This window comes from Trichogramma pretiosum, unplaced genomic scaffold (genome assembly GCF_000599845.2).
Source record: "Trichogramma pretiosum strain Unisexual culture from Peru unplaced genomic scaffold, Tpre_2.0 scaffold13, whole genome shotgun sequence".
Classification (NCBI taxonomy): domain Eukaryota; kingdom Metazoa; phylum Arthropoda; class Insecta; order Hymenoptera; family Trichogrammatidae; genus Trichogramma; species Trichogramma pretiosum.
Window position 1 is genome coordinate 2,330,912 of NW_019641606.1, and position 25,548 is coordinate 2,356,459.

Here is a 25,548-nt window from a genome sequence, read left to right on the forward strand (position 1 = left end):
CGCAGCAGCAGAGCTTTACATAATTTCAACCGATGTATGAACGCGCGACACGCGGTTTCTATTGCGCGGGGCGAGTTATCGAGGGTGCTCGACACCGATTTCAATGCACGCGGGGTTTGCTGCTGCGAATGAAAATTGTAATAGCAATTCCGGGGTATGAATCGGAACGACGACGACGACGTTTCTCTCTCTGGCGCGTCAAAATGTCCGATACGCAATTTGCAGCTCTCCGCTCGGCTCTGGCTTTGGCCTAAAAGCATGTTTATTATAGAAACGTCCATTACGATCTTCGGTAATTATCAAAATGAATAATCTCTGTTTGCAACGTGAGCACAGCGGGTAGAGAGCTCATCCGACACCTCCATAGCCTTATACGGCTCTCTCTATACTCAAAGTGTTCGTTGGTACTAAAATACACCGACGTATTTAGAAATAAACAAAACAAAAACTCTAAACGTCGGGAAAACGTGTCGATCGAGTAGCGGTAGTGGTCCCTTGTTCGACCCCTGAGATCTGTCGCTAACAAGCTTCGTATCGCAACACAGTGCAGAAAGAGAGAGAGAAGATTCGTCTTTCGCGTCCAAGTAAAGAGGGTAAATAATATAAACAAAAATAAATAAATCAGTTAATCCTCTCTCTCTCTCGGTCGTGTACTCTTCGCGCTTTTCGCACACGTGCGCGGGGGGTCTTGAGACATTCGCAGATGCGTTTAAATATACACACGCTGTACGCACGCAAGCTTCATGCCATCGTCGTCGTCGTATTTCTATGTTGCTTTTTGGTCGTCGCAGCTCATATCCCTCTCCCTCTCTCTCTCTCTCTCTCCTTACTATGCGCCAACGACAACGACGCGATATCTAAGAAAAGAAGAAGAAGAAGAAGACGATGAAGAAGAAAGAACGAGTGCAACGACCCACCAGCCGTGCGACGAACGTAAGGGTTCGTTTCGACACTTTCTTTTTCGCTGCTGTGCTCCATCTTACTCTCTTCTTCTCCGTGTGCAGTTAATGAGCTTGTGGGCTTTGCTACTACGCGACCGTACAAGGTATAGACGTGTGTCTACGTTTTCGAGGGCAGTTTTTTGCGGCTCGCCGACGATTTTTCTCATGGATTATTTTTTTATCAATCTTCACTATCGATGATCGATAGATTTGTTTATACAACGGGCGAACGCGTGATAAAACGAGAACGTTAGATAAAAGGGAGAGAAAATGAAGAGAATTAGATAAGGTTATATCTTTGGTACACTTTCTACAACAATTTAGAGTAGACGCAGACGAGATAATTCGGATCTCTCTCATTGTCGAACTGTTTATTTGACTTTGGCCTTTGTCCGAAGATCCTAATTGTGTCCAAAGCTTCGCGATGCCAACGCAGCAATTAATAAACGAGTGAATTCACACAACTGTTTGGCTATTACGACGATAATGAAAACTTTGATGATTCGTGGAGGAGGTTGATTACGGGGGAATCGAATCCCATATGAGCGACACTCGAATTTATAGCACGGAAAAGGATTTCCACGAGGCCCTCGAAAAGTGGCTATACACGAAAACAAAATAAACTTCGCGTTATACAGCAGCAACAGCAGCAGAAGAAGCGTTGCTCCGGCTGCGCGCGCGAAGTAGAAGAAGAAGAAGCCAAAGTGCGCGTTTCCGGCACACGTGGCTCGACGGAAGTGCAGCGCGCGCTCGGGTGTATATATATAAAATACTACGACTGCTTACTATACTACAGCTACTACTACCGAAGAGGAGCACTTTTAATACAACTACGACCGCGAGTACTACGACTATACTACTACGTCGCGTTACGCACACTACTCGGCTCCGCATCCTTCTTTTTTTTCCATTCCTTCGCGTATATGCACGCACACGAACACGCAATGCCAGCAAGGCAGTAAGAGTAGAGAGAGAGGAGAGGGCCTCGCGTCCAAGTGATATTTATATACATTATCCCTCGAAAAACACGAATGAAACATTTATTTTTCTCCGGAGGGTTAGCCTGTGAAAACGAAACTCGCGCGTCGCTGCTGCTGCTACTGCCGCGCTCTTTTCTCACGAAGGAGTATTTTTGATTATATTATTTCGAAGTCGAAAGAAAATATTTCCGTTTTTTTTTTCGACTGAAATATCCATTTTGTCGGTTGAAAATTCGAGCCGAGCGAGTGAATTAGCAGCAAACGAAATTTTTAGATCTCGGTGCGCGATAAAACGATGTAGTTTTCGTTTATGCTAATTGAACCGGACCGATTATATCTCTTTTTTGCAAGCTACTGTGCGGAGAGTATAATTTTTTTTTCTCTTGCTACTCTCTGCTCAACGAACTACGTCAAGGAATAAAGAGTTTTTTGGGTCAGAGGCAAAATTTTGCAATAGCCAATTGTGTTAGAAGATTTTAAAAGAAAATATTACTGTTTTTTCTCTGTACAATATTAACCCAGATGAAAAGCATGCTCATAATTTATCATGTTCTATGATTTAGAATTGTACGCTTGATATAATTGAGCTTGATAATTTAAACGTGGATTTGGACGATTCTAGTTAACATTTCCAAATCCACGATATGACAAACGCTCGTACCATTTTGAAAACTCGTGGTACTGTGAGCTTTTTTTTTTTTTGAAGCGAAAACGGGAAAAATGTGCAATACTAAAAGGTAATCTATCTAGGTGCGGAAACATTATACCAGAACTATCATTACTCAATCGTTCGTAGATTTATGTACGTGAAGTCATTAGAAAACTTACCAGGATCGTTGACGATGTGCTCCAGCGGCTGGAACATTTCCTCCGGGGTGACCACCTGACCAATTTTATCGGCATTTTGGTAGTAATCGAGCAAGAGTTTACCAACTGCTTGTCTGTAAAAAGAAGAAAAGACGACGATTAAGATAAAGGTCACCAAGTGGGCAATCAAAATCGAAAGGTCAATTACGATCGATTAACCAGAGCTCCAAAGGCTTTAATAAAATTAATCGCGATTTGCAGCTCGTTCATTCTACTGCCACAAAACACTCGAATTTCCTTCGAAAGTATAATAGTTCGGAGCTCACGCTTTCCTCATAAAATTCGCATACATGTATTTACCATCGCGAGTAAAACTACCGGCTCTACTCTTCTCTCTCTCTCACACGAACGAGCGCGCAAATGTGCATCATCATATACGTGCAAATGCGCGTCCGTGTGTCCCATACACACCGATATTTCGAAGCTTGCGCGCGCTTGACTCGTACACGTTATAATATATATCACACGGATTTTCGCGTGCGAATGTATGTATGTGTGTGTGTATTAAGAGAGAACGGAGCACACCTATACGTGCACGAGTATACGATGTGTGTGTGTGTGTGTGTGTTTGAGAGTAAGAGAAGGGGTTTAGGGAACCACGCCCACTGCGCCCGCGCAAACATGGCCGCGAGAATTGCGACGAGAGGAGAAGTTAGTAGTGTCGGTGTACTTATATATATATATATATATATACAGCACGGGCTGCTGCTATATGCGCACGTTACATAGCGCACCGAGATATGTCTGCTGCCACCGCTCTGTCTCTCGGTGCACACGCCGAGGCAATGGAATGGATTCGTATAAACACATTATATCTGCATATTATTTATACAGATGGCAATATCAGATAAGCGCCAAGCGTGTACTTTTTCAAGTTGCGTATCGTCGGTATTTTTCTCTCAGGACGAATGTAGGGAGGATGAGGAAAAACCAAACGATTGCTTTCATACCGATTGACTTATCGAGCGTACAGCGAATCAACGTATGGAGCGGAACGCGGAATTTTCGGCAGACGCACGGAATATAATCCAGAGAACTCGGGTAAGGCAGTCTTCTCTTTATAACCCGACGAGTATATGATAAAAGTTATATATGAAGAAAAGTATCCGCTCCGGACAAGAAACCTTAGAGAGATCGATAGATCGTGTTAAAGTAGCACACCAACTCTTGTTATATAGGTATATATCTATCGAGAGCTGCCTCCGGTGCTTACGTATTCGATAGATATATATAAGGAGGAACAGTGCAGGCTAGAAGCGGTAGTAGCAGCAGCAGCAGCAGCACGAGGGCAAGGAAATGGATAGTGCAATTGCCGCTGCTACTGCCTGCACTTGCAAGCTGGTTATAGACCAGTGAGAGAGAAGCTTTCCCCGCGCACCAATACCGAAGGGTAGCGTAGTGTACACTATGCATCAAAATGTCTCTTTCTATCTCGAGTACTATGTCGGTGTGTTTGTGTATATAAGACAGAATCGATGCGCACATATTCGTCCTTGTTCCGCAATTTAACGTCGTTTTCGATCGAGAGAGACAGAGAGAGAGAGAGAGAGAGAGAGTAACCCGAGAAACGCTTCTCTCGTTCGACCACTATAATACATCGGACCGTAAAGGGGGGTGAGCGAGCGAGCGAGAAGAGAGATGGATTATATACAGCATAGTAGTAGAGTGCCTCGTAGGTTTCCAACGAAACAATTGGATGGAAATAATTACTGCTCGTATATACCCGAAATAAACAACGCGAGCCACACGTTTATATATAAAACGCATAAAGAGAGCTGCTAAAGTTGGGCCTCACTCTTGCTCGCTCCCTCTCTCTCTCTCACTCTCTCCGCGAGCACAGGATGCACACTCTACACACACGGCAAAGTTTGATGGAGTTTTGCAATTTCCCCGACACGTATACGAGAGAGAACTAGCTTGGATCGTCGCCGTCGTCGTCGTCCTTTCCCGGTAGTGTTTGTACATATACACACACAAACCAGCGCGCGCTAACTCGCTCCCGCGCGGCGAGCAACAGAGCGACCTATATTATCCCTCTCGCGCTTGTATGCATACGCAGGACTATCGCGCACGCACGCGCCACGCCACGCCACGCTGCTGCTGCTGGCGAGAATAATCGTAAATACTGTCCAACGCTCGAGAGAGCTCATAAAAGGGTGTGTTGTGTGTGTGCGTTTATACTCGCGCGTGTAAATTAGCTGCGAAAGTTTGATCGTTTGTATAGTAGTCGCGCCTCCTCCACGTATAGATAGAGAATGATGTATAAACAAGTGTGTCAAATTTTTTCGCGTCTATTTTCCACGAGGTTACACATAATGCACCGAACTTATCAAAACGAGACAGAACGCGAGACGAGTCGTCGTTTGCGCGTCTCGGTTGTATTATTATAACTGCGCGAAGCACTGCTTATACATGGATGTGCCGCTGCGATATATGCTTGTGCCGCGTGCGAACTGACGGAGCCGAGTTCACTCGGCGGAGAGTCCCGCGTGTGCGATATGTTGTGTCTGTGCTGCTGCTGCAGCACTGGCGAGACCATCTTCTCTCACTCTCTACGGTGTCCTATGTTTTAGACACAACATATCACGTATACTTGCACATACACACACACATAACGTATATAAGTAGCACAACAATGGCCAGAGAGTGAGGAGCAAGGTCGAGGGGGCGCATGGGAATTTCCGAGCGTGAGACTCACTATTATATATGCCCGGTCGTCGTCTCTCTCTCTCCGACTCTCTGTACTGTACTGTACCGTGCGCGCGAGGGTGAGTTATAAGTTTCGAGTGTATATGCTGCTGCCTCGTGTTGTATGTATCTATTCGCGCGCTCGATATGCACATGTACACACGAGACGCGTCGTCCCGCGGACGGCATTTCGTTATACAAACGTACACGAGCTTTTGTGCCATGAATAAATTAATATCCTTCTCAGGTGCGACGACGTGCAAGTGCGTAACCAGACGCTTGGGACCCTACCCAAAGATGGACGCGTTAAAATTCGAATTCCGTACGTCGAGGTAAGGAAATCGGAAAATCCGTAAGCCGAGTTTTGCGTGCTGCCCGCCCCCTCTGTATCGACGAAAACGAGGAAAAACAAAAACGAAATGATTGAAGTAAACTCGATAAATCAAAAATAAATTGGTCGAATTATCCTCGCCTGCGAACCGTCTTCTAAGGCACGATCTCTCGGCACCGTAGAATAACTCGACAAACGAATAGTTGAACGTTTTCTTTCTTGCAAGCTGCCGCTGGTCTCTCTTCCTCTCTCGGCGGCATCAGCCCTTTTTCTTCATACCTTGCCGCGCCAGCTTCAAATCTATGACTATCTGACACGCGAACTTGGACACGCGCGTTCAACTTTTCGGAGCTCGGCCCAAAAGTTTTATCAATTAGACGTCTTTTAACGACGACGCGCGCGTATAGATCGCAAGAAATAATTTTCATTTGATTTCTATTCAATTTTCCTTTTGCCAGCCCTCGAGAAAGAGAGAGAGTTAATTGCATTCCCACTGTCGTGTCCCTTCGCACGTATAGAGGAGCCCGCACATTCGAACGGGAAATTTTTCGACGCGATCATTTTTCTAATACCCACTATGCCGAAGCGTGTATCGAAGACTTTTCTTGTGATATATAATTCACACAATAGAGATTCGCAGGCCAAGGTTTCAAAACGAAATCGAGTTAATCCGCAGCAACGGTCCACATGCTGCTGCTGCTGCTGCATCGAAGCGATTTATAAATAATTTATATTATAGGGTTCCGGGGGCAATCGGTCGTCGTCCGTGCATCTGCTCGCGCGAGTAAGTCTGCGAGCGCAGCATGCGGTTGACCCGCATTTCACTCGTCAATTGTAAATTGATATGATAAATAGCGCACAGACATTGGCGTGACGAAAATTTTTTCCCTCTGCTTATACGCGTCTATATAGTTAGTTATGTCTGCTGCGACATCGATTTCAAGAGAGAAAGAGAGAGAGAGATGGCAAAAGCTGCTTTTCTCTTTACGGATACGTACAATATAACGCTGGGCTCTGAAAAACGTCGGCACGTGCCACCCGCACAAATTCCCCTTATATACGTAGAGCTGTCACGCCCTTACTGGTGCTCGCGCGCGCGCGCCACGCCGCTGTACGACGGGCCTAGTATTAGTTTTTCTCGCGCGCCGTTGCCGAGCCGGAGCGAGCGAGAAAAGAAAAGGTCCGAAGTACAAATCGACCGTGTTACAGGATCGAATGAATTGAATTAGCGATCTGTATGTGCCTACTACCAATCGACTGTCAATGCGATCTGCCCTGCTCTGCTCTGCTACAAATGCCCCGCTTGTGTAGTAGTTCTGTGTAGTATATGTATGTAGAGAGAGAGAGAGGAGCTCGGCTCAGCGCTGCAGCACACAATGAGATTACGATTGGTATAACGAATTTCGAGGGATAGGTAAAGGTCTCTGTCTCGCTTGCTCGTCGAAATTCAAATTAGCGAGAAGTTGTCATGGACGGAGCAGAGAGAGAGAGAGAGAAATGTGTTTTATCCGTGAAAAATGGCACGATACCTTTTTTCTTTTTAATAAACTTGCTTTTTTCGCAAAAAAAAAAATAATCAGAAAAGCACATTATTGTCTCATCACGTTCCTCTCGTTCGTGATTTTAATTTTCACATAATATATACAATACAACATGTAACGTTGAATCTTGAAAACGCAGAATAACGCGCAGAAATTCTTAAAAAAGAAAAAAATTGAAAACGTTCATGCGAAATCATGCGGTGGATTACAACTTTTTCCCACAGTAATCGATGTTTAACCACTACTTGAATATTTCTCAGTATCTCTTTGCATTCCACTAAGCTCGTGTAAACAGCCTCTCTCTCTCTCTCTCTCTCTCTCTCTCTCTCTCTCTCTACTCGGCGAGCTTAAAGAATTTAAATTCTCATGAGCGCGCGCGCGGAGATACGATCTCCATCCGATTGCTGCTGCCTTTTTTTTTTCAACTTCGCTCTTGCTTCTTATATTTAATCAATGTAGTATAAAATACCTAATCACATCGCAATCGTGAATATTTTTGATAAGTCCAATTAACCGGCCGTGTATAGCCGAGTATGTAAAGGCTTTGCCAATGGTTACATATAATATGAAGAAAAATTTTAAGTAGCAAATCAGATTCTGTCAATCTTTCAGCGATTCTGCGAATTCGTTCGTGTGTTGCTGCTGCAGTCGCGTCGTCGAGCTCTCAAAAAGTTATCCTCGACTAAATAAGACCGTGAGCGCGTTATGTGCTGCTATGTGTCTGTTCATATTTCTCTATCACTCGAGTATGTAATATAGCAGTGGTGGCGGCGGCAGCAGCAGCAGAGCCACAGATCTCGTGTAGTGTAAGCAATCGTTACCGATTCAATTATCGCCGTCGAAAAGGACGATAAATATCGCTCGAAAATACGGCATGAGCAGCGGCGCAGCAGCATAAGCACGACGCGAGCATCGAGCCGAGCAAATATATATATACGCAGTAAAAGAACTTGGAAGAAATATATATAAGATGAGAAAGAGAGAGAGAGAGAGAGAAAGAGACGACGCATAAGTTGCCCGAGATGGCTCATAATCTACGCCACTTGCCGTACAACAGGCAGCAGACGGCGTGTGGTCGCGCGAAAATGCAGTTCACTCACATCGTCGTCGTCGTCCTCTCTTCCTTCTCTTTCTTATATATACCCTCCCCTCCTTCGGCCCTCCTACTTGGCCATTATATTCGCGTTCTCTCTCTCTCTTTTTTTTTTTCTTCTTCTCTCCTTTCTCTATCCTTCGTTATTTTGGCGCGTCCGCACGAACGTGTACGCACATACAGTACAAACACAAAGCTCTCTGATATCTCTCTTTCTTCTGCACGAACGCAGTGCGTGTATGTGTGTACACGCGCTATATATATAAGTAAGTCGTATACGTACTCCAGACCATTGCCTATCGCTTGAGCGATTTTTGCACGGAAATTGACGATATACGCGCGCGCCAGGCACAGAAGAATACACTCGAGACGTGCAGCAGAGAGTAGAGAGAGAGCGGAGAGTATAGCGAAAAATACGGCTTGTTTTTTTTCCTTATTTTTTTTTTCTTTGCTTTCTCGGATAGCCGATACCCACGTATTACACGCACATGCAAAAACGATCGATGGATTTTTACAATATATATAAGCATGCATTATAATTATGCGCATGCAACTGTCGAGGCAACGCGTAATCGAAAGCAGCATGTAACAGACTGGCGATCGATTTATTTATTGCCGCATCGAGTATGAAAATCGATTGATTTGGCATAGTTTCCACATTATCGTTCCCGATGGCAATTTCTAAGAAACGAATCCGGCAAGTACTATGCCCTCCATTTTTACTTTTTTTGGTCTGTGTATTTTTCATTCAAACACACCAAAAATATGCGTACATTAAATACGTCGCTGGGCAAGTTTGCCAAGCCGCATAGCAGCTCGGCTCGGCTCATGCTGCTGCAACGCAATATTTATCCGACCTGCAGCAGTATACAAGCGTGGTGTACAGCGGTTGTAATAACCCGACGACGACGACGACGACGATGAGTAACAGTATAGTGTAGTATTGCTGCTACTACTCTCTGGTCGTGCGGTCGTGTCGGGCGCGCATGCGCGAGTCGTAATAACTGAATGAACACACAAACACACAAACACACACGCACACACACACGTGCACATGCACTCGTCTCGCTCTTCTCCCCTTCGTCCCCGTCGTCGTGGGTTCCCCCCTTCTAAGAAAAGACGCGCAGCAGCAGCTCGGCGAGCGCCAAAGGTGGGGGCCGAAATTCGCCGGGAAGGGATGGAATGCAGGCACTACGTATTACTACTACTACTACCACCACCATATAGTACTACTACGAAGCGTTATTTTGCGAAGGCATGCTGCGTTTCTGCTGCTGCTATATTTTTACACGATGTGTGCTGCTTCCAACTCTCTCTCTCTCTCTCTCTATCTCTCTCGCGAGCACTATGCTCGTTGCAATGCGCTCGGCTTATCGGCTGCACAGCACACGGTACGGTTGCAGTGCATGCAGAACGAAAAACAAGGCGCGAATAGCGCCGCGCGCGCGATTCGCTGCGCTCGCCGTGAGCTTTCTCCTTTTCCATTCAGCGCAGTGCTATCGCGCTCGAGCAGCGCACAGGGCACATTCGTGTACGGCTTAGATGCGACTTTGTTCCGCGCTTTTTCGGATTAATTTTTCTATTTCACTAATTTGGTTAATGATGATAGAGTATCTTACTTTAGCGGTGCGAATTATAATGGAATCCCGAAAAAGCTTCAAACCTTCGTGTGTTACCCGAGCGATATAACGTCTTTTTTCGGAGGGTAGGTCATAGCCCCGAATATTGTATACACTTTCGGTTGGACGCCGCGCGCCGAGCGAATAAAAAAAAGGCGGGCTAAGGGAGCCCAACAACGGTAGCAGCGAAAACACCCTTCGCGTACGTGTGCGCAGCGCACACGTATCGGGAGTATTAGATTCGCGAATGTGTGTACTATATGTGTGGAGGTCCTTGCACCCTCGAGACGCGCGCTCCTCGAAACCTGAGCTCTTCTTCCAAACACCTGGGCAAGACGGCGACGACGACGACGCGCAAACGAACGAACGTCGTGCGTATACGCGTATATGAATTACCCGCGATGTATTATTATGAATATGAAAAAAAGTGACATCGAGTTAGACCAAGAACAGGCGTGTATCACCGTGTCGAATCGAGCGAGGTGAAAAATTGCGGATGAAAAAATTTCTTTTGCGCTCGAGAGAAAAGAAAAATCGTACACGCGCGGTAAGGTAAGTAACTGATTTGGCGAAAACCACGTAGCGCAGCGAAGAGCAATTCAACCGCGAGCGAAAGAGACTCGAGAGGTAAAAAGTAAAAAAAATAAACAAAATGAAAAAAAAAAAAAAACCATCTCATCGCAAGCGCGATAAAGAAAACGTATAGTAGGTGGCGGCGTCAGTGCTGCTGCTGTGTGTGCGAAGTACACCAAACAACACGACGTCGTCGTCGTCGACGACGAGTTAATTAACTGAATTTAGGCGCATGCGCTTATAACGTCTTTCGTGGTACACATTGGGAAAACCACACACGCCGTGTGTGCAACAGCAACAGCAACAGCTTCGGAAAGCAAACTCGCGACATCAAAGGATTATATTGCGTGCACGCAAGAAAACTAGCTTCTCTACCACTGGTGTGCAGTGGCACCGCTACCACTGCTGCTGCTGCTGCGCATCGTAAGGTACAGAGAGGTATCACAAGACGGGGCCGCGTCGTTGTGCTCTGCGCTGCCAACCACTGTTTCGTGTACGGTATATTGCACGTACAACACGACGTCAATCTCTGCGCTCGAGACCAAAGAAGCCGAGCGAGTCAAAGCTCCTCCGAGCAAAAGCTGCAAATTCTTCGGAGGTTTAATACGAAGGGGCGTCGAGAGTATTTTTGGTGAACGCGCGCCGTTGCCGCCTGTATACGAGTGCAGATAAATACGAACGCGTGTGCACAGAAAGGAAGATTTCAACGAATATATAAACGTTTTTCAGTGCTACACGACTCCGACATAATCATTCGCGTCCCACGCAGCGAGCGAGATGAAAAAAAACGGAGTCGAGACCTAGAAAAGCGCAAAACACAATATACTGTTAACGGTTGCGTACGCGTATGAATATATACACAAGCTCAGTCGTGTATAGCCAATTCCAGTCGCACACGCACTAACGCCCAATAAAGGAGAACACTGCTCTTTTTTTATATCCCTTGCATTTTCCTTTTTATTCTCTCTCTCTCTCTCTTTCTCTCTCGTTCGCGCGCGCGCGCGAGACGCATGCATTCCACGGCGTGTGTCTACCTCTCTCAGGCTGCGCCGCATGCATGCAGCAGCAGCATGCAGTGACGCTCTTTATAAGCCACGCATATACGCAGAAGGACGCGAGCAAAACAAAATTCAGAGAGTGTGTGTGTGGATATCCCCACAGAAGCAGCCGTGAAAGAAGTAAACAAGTGTGCAAGAGCAGTGTAGAAAGAGAGAGAGAGAGAGAGAACGGTCAGTGCATCGGGTGCATTCCACAATGCGGCTGCCGCCAACGTCTGCGAAAACGACACAGACACTCACACCAGACGCGCAGCACACGTATAATGCACATGCACGCGCGCGTATATGGGGAGCACAAAGACCTTTCGCCGATTTCTATAAGAGATGCTGCTCTCGCTCGTTTCTCTCTCTCTCTCTTCTCTCGAGGACTGCGCGGCACTGCACACTGTGCTGCACTGCGAGCTCCGAGCGAGAGTTAGAGAAAGAGAAGAGACGAATATATGGCCAAGCTTTATACTTCGCTCGCTCCTTCGTTCGTTCTGGGTTTTTTTCGGGACTCCGAATTCAAGAAGAGATAAGATTGATCCTTGATTGAGATGCATCGTGAGCGAATTTAAACTACGGCGCTTTTTTTAGGGTTTGAAACTTTTATTTGATCGTAAAATGAGCAAAACTTGAATCGTCGATGCAAGTAACAGCGTGTTCGGTTAGAGTAAGCTCTCCGTATTAAAGCGCATCGTCTGCATCGCCGCGATCCGCGGAGCTAAATAATAGCGAGTCCTATAGGGATGTAATGTTTATTCGCTCTCGCGCGCGCGGCTGGCATTCCTGACCGTGACCTTCGCTAGGACATCGCCACTGCTGCTGCTGCTCGCTTGTTCTCTCTCTCTCTCTCTCTGCTTTCTGCAGCCCTAGTAGTCTTCTTTCTCTCTTTCTCTCTTCTGCAGCGCTCGCCTCCCACTGCGAATTGATGATGCATTATATATATGTACGGAGAGCATGTGTGAGCGCGCACACGTATATGAGCGGCATCAGTAGCGTGCAGTACCACCACCATACAGTGCGCGAATTTAATACTTCATGTGTGGTAGCGATCCGAACAATGGCACGCGTGTGCACGAGCGAAACATCGTCGATTTGCGCGAATCGTTTCGTTTACAAGAGTCGAACTGCGCTTACGGATGAGAGACGACGTAGACCAAGAGTACTTTGCACTGCACATGCACGGTACAGTACAGGGTACTCGACACCAAAAATAGCCAGCTGGCCACAGCCAGTCCAGTCGTCGTCTCTGCGATTTGCACTGCTGCTGCAGGAAAGGCGCGAATGAGATAGGACAGCAGCAGCAGAGCATGACAGCACAGCGCTCCACACACACACACTCGTGCGTTGCTGCTGCTGCGTGGTTCTGCATGCTAATCAAACGTAGAGAGAAGACCATCGATCGTGTTAACGAGTCTTCCAGGTACACGACGACGCGCCACCAGAGATCTCCTTTTTGTAAAAAAAAAAAAAAAAAAAAAAAAACTACCGCACGCGCGCGCTTAACGTGTATATTATATGCCAGACGCGCGCGTTCGCGACGCGACGATGATTCTTTCCTTTTGCTAAAAGCGATTCGAGGTATTTTACTAGGCGCGCGCGTGTGTATTCAAGTAACTTCTTCTTTTTCTTCTTTTTTTTCCTTCGATTTATTACTTACTGTTAGGAGCTGCGCAGATAATCGATCGCATATGTGGAACAGACTCTGTGTGCGTGTGTTGTTTGACTTACCTAGAACAGAAAATAAAAGATTCTTCATTAGCATCATAAAAAAAAAACAGTGCGTGTATACGTTCTGCGTATTTTATACTATCGATATTCAATCAAATCGCGATCTCTATGTGAGAGGCTCGCTTTGAAACTGCGCAATTAGCACAAATATCGGGCGCGGGAGAACCCAACTACTTCATACACATACGAGTCAAACGCATATATGAGCAAAAAAAACAACAACAAACAACATTCGGGGGAGATCGTTCGTTCACCCTGCGCGTATACACTGTGTCGCGTGCACTTTTTCGGATTAAAATGAGAGAAAACGATATTAAAGAGAGAGGGTGACTCTCTTCCGAAACACAATGGGGCAACGATTTCGCCATTAGGATACGCGTATTGTTCTGGCTGCGTGCGTATGTGCAGCTGTGTGTCGTCGTTGTTGTTTTTTTTGTCGACTTCCAACTGCGGAACTCTCTTTCTCTCTCTCTCTCTGCCGTTGTTCCGAGTGTGATTCCGACTCTGTATATAATAATACCACGAGAAAGAGAGAGAGCTCGAAGGCAGGAAAAACCTCGTACATCTATCTCTCGATGGCAATTATGAATTTAATTTTCGACGGTTTATCTTACGGCCTCGACCGTTTGTCTTCGTACAAAAAAATATGGCCGGGTTTAATACATTATATACCGAGAGATGAGTAATGCGCAAAAAATCTACATGTTTGCTATAGCCTAACTGTGTACACACATAAACACACGAGAAATGGATGCAAAGAGTTGGGCCGCGTCGCGGCCTACTAGGCGCCACTTTTACACTTGTGCAAATCGATCTTGTGTCGCGCCGCGTGGTTTCGGAAATTCTCAGCCTAGCAGCAGCGCGATAAGCCATCTCTCTTTCTCACTCTCTAAGGTATAGCGTTATACGAACATAAGGTACTACAGCAAAAAAAAGACGTATAGAGCACACACACACACACAACCCATGCACGCGGTGCGCATTACGTAAGTGCCAAAAATAGAAATTATGCCGAATCGAAGTAGGTCGTCGGGTTGGCGGCGCGAGGCGATTCGGGGCCATTCGCTACAACTACTGCTGCTGCTGCTGCTCGTGGGCAACACAAGTCGATCCTGCGTTTACCCAAAGAAACATGCATAAAACGTATGTACGAAAGCGCACAAATTATACGTTGTTGTTCGGAGCGCGCGCGTATGACACGGACGATTCAGCAGCCGCAACAATGCACACGACGACGACGACGACGACGAATAGCGATGGAGAAGAAACGTAATCGCATAGAATTTGCCATTGAAACATTTATGAGAGCGTCGCGTCCAGTGCGCTGCTTTTCGCTCTACTCGCGTGACATCATTCGCACGACGTCTCGTCGTCGTCGTCGTCGGTTATACGGGGGCACGCACAACCGCTATAGATATATAAATACGTGACGGACACACTGGTGTTTTCAGAGGCGTCTGTGGCATTGTCTCCTGGATTCGCTCGTCGTCGCGGGTGATCCGTGGCCGACTACTACACCTGCGCTCTCTCTCACTTTCGCATTCTTACGAGCGCTGCCTCTCGCAACACAGCGCCATAAATCGTCGTCGCCGTCGTCTATGAGGGACAAAACGAGCAACCCGATTTTTACGTAACGAATTGTTGGAAATTAACAAGCAAAGGACGACTCGATACTTTTGGAAGTTATAAAAGAGTGGATAGCGCAAAAGAGACTTGATTTACTATAAAAAGAGAGAGGGAGAGAGCAAAAAGAAAGAAGACAGATAGTAAGAAAAGCAAAGAAGTTATGTGTACGCGCAATGCATACGCATCAGCAGCTCCTTTCCGAGGGAGGTCCGGTATGCGCCAGACGAACTTCCCAGGAATTTCCTGCGCGCCTTCTCTCTCTCTCTTTCTCTCTCTTTCTCCTTCCCCGCCGCGTGCGCCTTCTCTCCTCTTTGCTTTTCTCTTTTTTGCTGCTACAAATAAATATTCTCGCTCGCAACTCGCTCGAGATTAAACTCTTTCGCCTACTACTGCAGTTGCTGTTGCTCCTTTTATTATATGTGTGTACAGGAGTTTTAGTGCGCGCGCGGCTACTGCAGGTTAATGAGTCTTAATACTTCTAAACGCGAGCGCGAGAGAAACTTTATAGGGCGTGGAGCGTTTTTGTTTTTATCATCAATTCTTGGGGATTTTTATGCAAAACACAACAACTTGAGAAGTGAGAGAAAAAAAGAGTTTGTTGCCCTGGGCCGAATGGATAGAAAATAAAAAGTGCAGAGCGCAAGTGCAGCGAGATATATATATTCCGTGGCGTGGAATTGAGATAAAGATTTCAAAGCCCTTAACGCCGATTATATACGAGGCATGCGAGTGAGATGAGAGCTTGTGTACACATATGCATCATGCATACATGCACACGAGACTACTCCGCATTTGGCAGGGTGAGAGAGTGAGAGAGAGAGAGAGCGGTAAGAAAAGCGCCCGTGTGTGCAGATTAAAGTGAAAGAGACGAAGAAATAATGAAAGAAGCACAAGGAAAAAAGAGACCGAGAGAGACGCGAAAAAGTATTTACAGCAAGGAGAAGTGTGTGTGTGTGTGTACATGCTATATAAGCGAGAAAAAGTGAGTGAACGAGAGAGAGAAAGAGGTAAGGAGGGAGGTAGGTACGAGGTAGTAGCTCGTCGTCATCGGTTCTAGGCCGCTCACGCGCGCGTTCACGGCAGACGTTCTCATGCATTCCGCGGGGACTCTCTACCCCCTTTTTTGCTCTCTCTCTCTCTCTCTCTCTCTTCTTCTTCGAGGCAATAAGGTGGGTAGCAGTGCATGCACACAACACAGGTACTCTCTCTCTCTCTCGCATGCACATGAGTTAGTCGAGTATAGCGGAGCGCGGTTTATATACACAAGTTAGTAGTGGTGATGGCGATGGCGATGGTGGGGAGTTGGCGCGCTCTCACGCTCTCTCCCGGGCCCCCTTCGGGCCCTTTTGCTCTCTCCCTCTCTTGTACTCTCTACCTTCTTGGATTCGCATACACACATATACACGCGCGCGCGCGCAAACATGCATACTACACTGCATTGGCTATGTGAGTTGCGACGTAAACAAGCCGCAAGGTTCGCGCGTGAGTTATACTGCCGTTGCCGCTTCTGTGATTATAATATGAAGAATGAATTTTCATTCGAAGAGAGAGAGAGAGAGCTCCGAGGACGATGCCCTTGTTCTTTCTTCCTCTCTGCTGACTTCTTCTATATCTAGTCTGCGTCGTGTATTATGCGTTCATAATGCGCGCAAAAAAAAAAGAAATAAGCGACAAAGTGAGAGAGAGAGAGAGAGCGATGCGTTAATTCAATTTTTTTTAGAGGGGGATCATTCTACAAAAGGTAAACACAACACCGGGCGCGCATCAACAACCGGGTTGGTGGTGTTTTAGAAGTTTTCGATAGTAGTCGAAGAAGTAGCAGCAGCAACCCAAGTGCCACGGCCGAATAGCGATATATAGTAATGAGAAACGAGGAGGAGAGGTCGATGACCTTCGAGATATTTCAGACGCAGCAGCGGCGACGACGACGACGACGACACCGATGATGATAATGCGCGCGAGGGGAATTTCAGATTCAGTTTCTCTTTTTGTTTTTTTTTGCGCTGCTTCTGCGGGTTGAGTGTGCGATGGCGATTTTCGAAAGGAATTTTTGAGACTTTGAAGTTAAAATTGTCGACAAGGCGCCTAGAGAACCCCCCTCTACTAAATGAAGATATTTCGATTCATTAGTTAGCTCGGTCCTTCTTTTTTTTTATTTTTTAATGGATTTAACGGTACACAACGTTTTTTTTTATACTCGCGAGAGAATCTCGCTAGACGGCATTGAGAGCCATGAATTTAATATCGTACCTCGAGAATGTTACGCAAATCTCTCTCCTCATTCACACGCTCTAGAAGCGAAAAGTAAATGCACTTTTTTTACAAGAATTTGAACGACAAAAAAAACTGCGAAGATGGGAACTTTTTTTTTCGTATGTGTACGAAGCAAAAGCAAAATAAAAAATGAGTATTTGCTTGCAGGCTTCGTGTGTACCCGCAACATTTCGCCTGTTTTTACGCGCGTATAAACACACCACCACCACGCCGCAGCGCACGCATGCGAGCGCGAAGAAGAGAGAAAAAGAGAGGCGAAAAAAAAATGAAATAGAAAGGGCTACGTCGTCGGGCGACAACAACAATGACACATGCAGAACACAGACGAGCTTGTGTGTGAGCGTGTGTGTGTGTGTTTGCATATTGCACGGGAGCGATGAACTTTTGAAGGTTTACGAATGCGAATGCGCGCGCACACACACACTACGCAGCAAGTTTGCCTGCGTTTGTAAAAAAAATCCCCGTATGTAACTCTACTATTACCCCCACCAGCCCTCGTGGTGCTGCACAGCGCACGCATACGCACAAACACGTACACACTCACGCGGCAGAACGAGGCATGCGAAAATCTGCATAGGTACATATATATAGAGTGCATCGCACACGTTATACGTGTGTACTATACGCCACGCTAAGCGCGGGCTGTGCACGGCGAATTCTTTTTCGCATGCGCCGCGCAGAGCGCGCGAAACGCCAATTGACACGTGGGGGCAAAAGGGATAAATATCACGTTGAGTGTCTGCGTGTGTCGCGCTGCCGCTCTCTCTCTGGGCTTGCTCGAGTGCTGCAAAAACAACTCTTTCTTTCTTTTCTCGAGCTGCCGCATGCTCGAGATATACATACAGGCGGTGAAAAATATTTCACGGCGTGAACATAATTCAAAAATATATTTCAAGGTTGGTGCAGGGAATAAAAAAAAAGAGAGAAAAAAAAGAGAAAGAACTTCATTTAGATACACGTCGGGAGAAGAGAAACGTCTGGCCTGTGTCAACGAAGATCGTCGATGCGAAAATTTCAAGATCACTTAGCTAGAGGCAATATACACACACATATATACACGTATAGCGCATTATATTAAAGAGAAAAGGCAAGGTATGCAAGATCGCACACGTAGTCTCGGAGCAAGTGAGGAGTTCGAGAGAGATGGTATACCCCTCCCTTGCATCGCTTCTCCTCCCTCTCTCTCTGTCTTTGCGAGTCCCCTCGTGGTTGTGTGCACATACATGAGTATTATACTCGGAGCGAGCGACGACCCGATGCACCGCTGCTATGCCTGCCTACCACCGCTCTTGCTGCTGACGCGAAGTTCTCAAGGCGCGAAAATTCCACGCGCTTTTCCACTGTGCACATGCTTGTTGCTGTTGCTGCAGCACGAGCTGCGTATATAAAACGATCGCGAGAGTCAAGGTCGTTCGCTACCGATGCAGACGGTCATTTTTTGTTGTCGTTGTTGTTGTTGTTGTTACTGCTGCTGCATCTTTGCTCATTCTTGAATGTTTTACATTTACATGGTGATATCGTTTGTTATCGAGTACGAACGAATGCAGGAATTTTTTGCCACGCGTCAGATTTTCGACATTCGACAATTTTTTTTTTTTTTTTAATGAAGCCCGCGAAATCATTTTTACGGTCCCGCGAGATGTTTACACAATTTTGTGGCTATTGTATACGATAAAATTTTCAACGTAATGGCAAAACGTTGTTAGCGGACTTTCTAAATGTTATACCGTGCCGAATCGATCGAGCAATCAACGAGCTTTTTAGCGTATACAAAAAATGTTCTTATAAAACACTAAAATGATGCAACCAGTCTATAAAATTTCCCTATTTATTTAGACAAACAATGAGTTGTGTGTGCAAAACTTGGGGCGAGACTCTACTCCACGTATCGAATATCGAAAAACTGATTACACATCGTGACGCAGACAGACTACTATGGGTGAAACCGCTCCGCCTGGCTTAATATACAAGTATACGTGTGCACGCGAAAACTCCGTTCCTACGTGCGTACGTGTAAATACGCACATCGGTGCACGTGTCCAACTGCGTAGCACATTAAAAGTCGATCGTAAACAAAGTTTCGGGTCACACGCGCGCGCGCAATACACATATAGGTGGTCGCGGCTGCTACTACGTCGAAGTAGTGCACGAGTCCGAAAAACACACTCACACATAACACGACGCCAATAACACGAGAAAAATTACGCGCGCCATTCTCGCGCGCGAACACCCGAGCGTGATTGACCTGTTTGTATGTTTGTGTGTGTGTGTGTGTTATGTTGGGCTTTTTTTTTTGCTTCGCATCCATTCAAAACAGGACGCCATTAATCGATAAGCACGCCGCGCGTTGTTCGGTGCGTGTGATATTTTGCGCTCGTGTGTGGCCCTGAGGACGAAAGAGATTTTTTGGCGACAAAAACAAAAAACCCAGCCAGCCAGCCGCGCGGCACACGCGTTGATACACACATCGGAGCAGAGACACGAAAGTCGTAAAGTCTCCCGAAGGAACGATGACGCGAAGCCGTTCTCAACGATAAAGATATAAACACACGAGGATACCACACGTGAATGGATAATATAAAGCTCGTTTTTCGCGCGCGTTTCTTATGTATATAAAGAGTAGTATGTAGGGGGGCTCCATGGCAGCAGCATCTCACTTTTTGTCAAACGATATATAAAAAAGCTCGAGAAATAAAGCTGTTGGCATTATTCAAGGTGATCGTACTGTATACACACGCAGGCTAAAAAGGCTCGCCACTCATTAATACCATATGTGTGCGTGTGCATTAATACGCGTTACGCGTTGTACACGAAAGCAAGAGCGGACAGCGGAGTCGAAAAAGCAGGGTGGCAGCAGGATGCATCATCATCATTATCATCACCATAATCATCATCATGATCGTCGTCGTCGTCGTCATCATCGGCTTACGGGATAATCGCGATATCGCATCCGGTTTCCCCTCTTTTTTAACGCGTATATATGTACACGGGCAATTTTTTACGATCAGCAGCAGCTTCGGTCGTGTGTGTAGGTACATTTGTGTGTGTGCTGCCTGTGAGCGAACGAAAGAGAGAAAGAGCCAGCAAGAGAGAGAGAGAGAGAGAAGAAAGAAAATGTTCTATTCGCGAACTTCAAAGAGCGGTGCGGCGCGCAAGCGAGCGAGCGAGAGAACGAACTCTCCGCGTGTTTGACCTTTGCGCGTGTATCAAATGTATCGCTACTATTTTTTTTTCTTTTCTCTCCTTTTTCGAGCACACCACACAGCAAACGATCGCGGAGTCGAGAGCTGCGCTGCTGCTGAGAACCACTGCCTATCATCTTAATAGCGACTCGAAGCGAGGGACCGAAATTTCATTCGTACATAATAAGAGTGCTGCGCGCGAGTTGAATTTGCGAGGCTCTCTGCTGCTGCGAGTGTACGGTGGCTTCGGTCTGCATCGGCAGACGCACACTACCGACAACAACTCGCACACACACACACGCGGACATACAACCACAAATTCCGATGCGTGTGTGTGAGTGTGTGGTGTAGAGTATTACGCGCGCAAAGAGTGAGTACGGAGAGAGAGAGAGAGCAAGCAACACAGTATATATACAGAGCGCATACACACACACATATATACACACAGAAAACACAGCACGCGCGCTGCAGACAGGCAAGCAACGGCAGCACACAACGCGGCGTGGGAAAGGAAAAGACATCGTTCGCGAGGCAGCACACGGGCGATGACGCGCTCTTGCTTGCCTGTGAGCTCTCTTTCTCTCTCCTCGGAGAGCCCGCGCTCGTCTCGCTCGCCTCGCCAAGCCGCGCGCGTTCTCGAATCTTTCGAAATTCTGCGAGCCAAAGCTCCGCCCCGCTGCGTGCGAGTATGTGTGTCTGTGCAAAGTATTTTATATACAGATATATATATATATAATATATATGTAGTGTGTACAACACACACGATGTGAAGAGAACACAGAGCGCAGCCAGCCAACTCCGCAGCGCAGCGGAGTGAGAGACCCATCATCGGAAGAAGAGAGCCGCGTTTGATATCGAGCGATTATAAACTTGCCGTATTATTTTATCGCGCGAAGAGAGAAAAAGAGAAAAAAAAAAGAATCCGAGAAATTTATAATAAACGAGTCTGATTCCTTAAATCGAAATTTTAATTCGATCGAAGAACTGTAAAAAATCTACGTTATCGTAGAACTATTAACTGTCGTTTATCTGAAATATCGACGAATCTCACTCGACTCATTGTTATTTTAGCGCGCGAGAAATTCGCGGAAAATCCGATGGCACACTCTCGGACCCGTATCAGCGCGACACGAGTACAGAAATGAAAAAGAGAAAAAGAGAAACACAAACACCGCTGAGCCGATACGAGCTAACGAGCGGCGCAAAAATCCGCGTAAAAGTACTGCGCATCGGCGCGGCCTATTTGATGTTATGTACGCGACTGCTGGCGCGACTAGAAAAACGTCGATGCAATGTATATGCCTGCTTACTGCCTACACAGACGCATAACGCGTAGGTGCATAATGTAACGCGCGCACTAATACGCAAGATGTGCAACAAGTGTCAAGAAAACATGCGCGAAAATTTTCTCTTACGTCACACAAACACACACACACAGGCGCCAGTCTGAAATAGCGCGTATATCCGTGTGTGTTTAGCGGTAAATATCGACGACGACTCGAGACTTCGAGATTTCTCGGAAAAATCGCAAAAACGCAAAACAAAAAAAAAAAAGAAAAATAAGCAGCTGTATAACGCACATAGAGTGGCGCGGGTAAGAATGCGAACGACGACGATGAGCAGCGCGACGCAGCAGTGGAGAAGAGAGATTCTCTCGTCGTCGCACCGTCGCATACACAATAGCGGCATTTGTGTGTCGCAGACAGAGAAAAGAGAGAGCGAGAAAGAGCACCGCCGCCGCTGCCGAGGCACACAGAAACTGCACGCGATGATATTTTCGATATATATTATATATAGACGTGTGTACGAGAGCGCGCGCAATTGTCATTATTTCTCGATGCATCTGTGTATGCATGTACGTGCATATGCGAGAACTCACTTAGCACAGTCACTTGTTTGTTCCTCGAACGACGTAGTAGATGCACACAAACAACGAATCGCGTTTTTCATCTATTTTGTCGCTTACTCTTATGCTATACTTAATCCTACGTTCGCTGCGTTTTTTCGTTCGCGCCTTTCGCGCGCAATAAAAAAAAAAAAAGAAGCAGGGGGGGCGCGACGAAACCACGACACAGAGCGCAGCGCAGCACACACACATGCATGATTTCTCAAAACTCACTCTCGTCGACGTACCAGCATATAAAAATTCAGCAGCATCCTAAAAGTGTGTTTCGCGCAGTTCTCTCTTTTCTAGGAGGCATTGAACGACGACGGCGTAGTAGTACGTAGCGCAGCAAAGGAAGCGTGACGTCAATCGAGCCGAGCGTCGCTTCCGCTTCGTGGCTGCTGCTGCTGCTGCTGTTGCTTCCTCTTGAACGCGGCACCACTGATACTATTACTTTTTCTTTTTTTCCTTCCTCTCTCTTTCTCGTTCCACTACTACTACTGCTAATACTGCAGCGGCGGTGGCTGCTGCTTATGTTATAGCGCCGAGGACGACCGAGGCACGTCGTCGTCGTTATGATTTCGGCTCTACCGGTGGCGGTGGTCGCCACTTTTCGCGAGCGTGTCTCCTCGCATCGCCGCGAAACGCGGACGATGGGCGATTGTTTCGAGCACATTATTATCGATTATTCGCCGATTCGAAGGCACACTTTACGACGACGATGCACGAGACAACACACGCATGTAGCAAAGCACGTCGTCGTTTAGTCGGGTGGTAAGTTCGCAGCAGGATTATCGGTAGATTTTCTTTCTCTCGTAGCACAATTGCGGCAAGCCGTCGAAGACACGTGGGTAAAATTACGCGGCCAGTAGTATCACTTCGCTGTCCCGCGGCCGATGCAATATATTCATCGGCTCTCACACTGTTGTTTTACACACTGCACACACGCGCACACCTCATCATATATCTTATTTAACCAAACAGAAAAAAAAAAAATACAATAACATGTACGACGATTCGATGGTGCAATGTATTTATTATTATAACGCACAGAAGTGAGTATGCAGCAGCAGTAGCGCAGGAGCAATTTGTGCACTGCACACACACACGTATTTAGTATTTATACGATTATAATGTGGAGCAATTACGACGCACACACACGCGCACACACACGCGTATATCTATGTATACGCGCAGTCTCGAGTTTGTGTATGTATCATATATATATATATATATATATATATATATAGCTGTTTTCGCGCACTGTACTACTATACAGATATAATAATAATGACGTATTATTGCTATATACAGCACACGTAGCACAGCACCACTATTGCCGGCGGCCCGAGGCGCACTGAGCGGCCGTAGCGCGGAGTAGCAGCAGCGGCGGCGGCGGCGAGAGAGGCCGCTACTGCCTGAATACACACACCGAAACTCTCTTCGCGAATCGGCGCGTTTCGCTATATAGGCGCTATAAACTCTATTTCGCAGGCAAGAGAGAGAGAGAGAGAGCACGTAATATACGTGTGTGTACACATGCACGTACACTACTCCGACTCTCTCTCACCCCCCTGTCCCCACCACTGCTACTACGAGCGCACACCAGTCACCAGTCACCACCACCACCACCACCGCCGCCGCCGCCGCCGCCGCCGCCGCCGCTGCTCGGCACTGCGGCGCGTCGCGCAGAAAAGCAGACGTACCGTGCACACGCACGCATGTATGTGTGTATCACAGAGTAGTATACGTATATGTAGCGAAATGGCAGTTCTCGCAAATATATACAGGCAGAGGCAGAGAGAGAGAGAGAGACGACGAAAAAGAAGGAGAGACGCGCCGAGTGTACATGCGTACATACACACATACACATAAGCGGCGGCGGTGGCGGCACCTGCGCGACGTGCATCTGCGCAGAAAAACAAGCGTAGCAGCACAGCGCTGTATACTACTATATAACAGAGCTATGCGAGGAACGCGACGCGTTATATATCTGTGTATAATTCGGCGGATATATCATATAGGAGAAGAGGAGAGAGAGCTTCTAGATGTAACTCGCGTAAGCCGCACATCGTGTGTGCTTGCAATGTACGAGCGACGATTGTGACAAGAAAGAGAGAGATTGATTGAAATAGAATTTATTACGCCTAGGTGTATTACGCCGTAAGGCTCAATTTCGTTGTACAATTAGAGGTTACAAAATTTCTTAGATTTTTAACAATAGCACGAATAAAAGCTTACAATAGATAAACACTTGATAGGTTTAGGAAAGAAAGAGAGAGAGAGAGGGAAAGATGCACACTTGATCACACGACGAGCGACGACGACGATGACGCTTGGAGCGGCACACGATGATGTTACGCGCGCAGCCGGCGCGCGACTTTGTAGCCGCCGCGTGTTCACCTCGTGCGTGGCTTGCGCTTGCGAGCTTGCGACGAGAGAGCGCCTTTTCTTCGGCTTTTGTACGTGGGTGAAAATCGATGATTCACTGGTGGCTGTCAAGGATCAAAGCTCTCTATTGGTATACACTTTTTTGAGCTCTCTCGCACGCATGTGTGTATGCGTGTGTGTATGCGCTCTTTGAATCGAGCAAAGCGCGCAAAGAGACGCGGCGATTATAACGACTGCGCTGTACGCGTATACGTACGCGTTTGCTAACCGCAAAAAAAAACAATGTATTACAACATACGTGTCTATACGTATTGTAACGCGCGCGAGTCGCAACAGAGTCTCTCGACCAACGGAAGTTCATTGACTTCTGGTTCAATAATCCAAACGTATATCTCGCGTACGGTGCAGTAGTAGTATATCGTACATACACAGACACACACACAGATATCGGCATGTGTATATACAAATGTGCATACCTACATGCATACCATTGGCGGTGTATACATGCGTGTCTGTGTCTGTGTCTGTGCGAGAGTGAGTGAACGAGAGGTGGTAGTATAGTACATGCCGAGACGCGACAGCCGTTCGTGCGCGCGACGACGACAACGACGACGACGCGTGCTCGCTCAGCCGGTATATATCGTACGCTGCTGCATGCGTTTATATATATTATCATTATTACACGTTTAAACGATCGAGGGATACGTTAGGCGTACTGTTGCAGCGGCGGCAAATTTTGCGTTTGTATACATAATTCTCGACTTCGATGCTCTCCAGACTATGGAG

General features: G+C 46.7%; 1 protein-coding gene across 4 annotated transcripts in view; it reads right to left on the minus strand.

The window, feature by feature from the left end:
• The window catches only part of LOC106652122 (serine/threonine-protein phosphatase 4 regulatory subunit 1-like), a 123,639-nt gene that overhangs the window by 9,546 nt on the left and 88,545 nt on the right, over positions 1-25,548 (minus strand). Inside the window, exons 1-2 of one of the 4 annotated variants that reach the window (XM_014370909.2) lie at positions 22,620-23,555; positions 2,750-2,862 (exon numbers count right to left, since the gene is read on the minus strand). In XM_014370909.2, the coding sequence (XP_014226395.1) occupies positions 2,750-2,786 (37 nt within the window). In that variant the 5' untranslated portion in view covers positions 2,787-2,862; positions 22,620-23,555. Of the gene's footprint in view, positions 1-2,749; positions 2,863-2,936; positions 3,014-13,333; positions 13,353-22,619; positions 23,556-25,548 lie in introns of those variants that run through there. The other 3 variants (XM_014370910.2, XM_023458424.1, XM_014370907.2) reach the window with 3 other exon arrangements.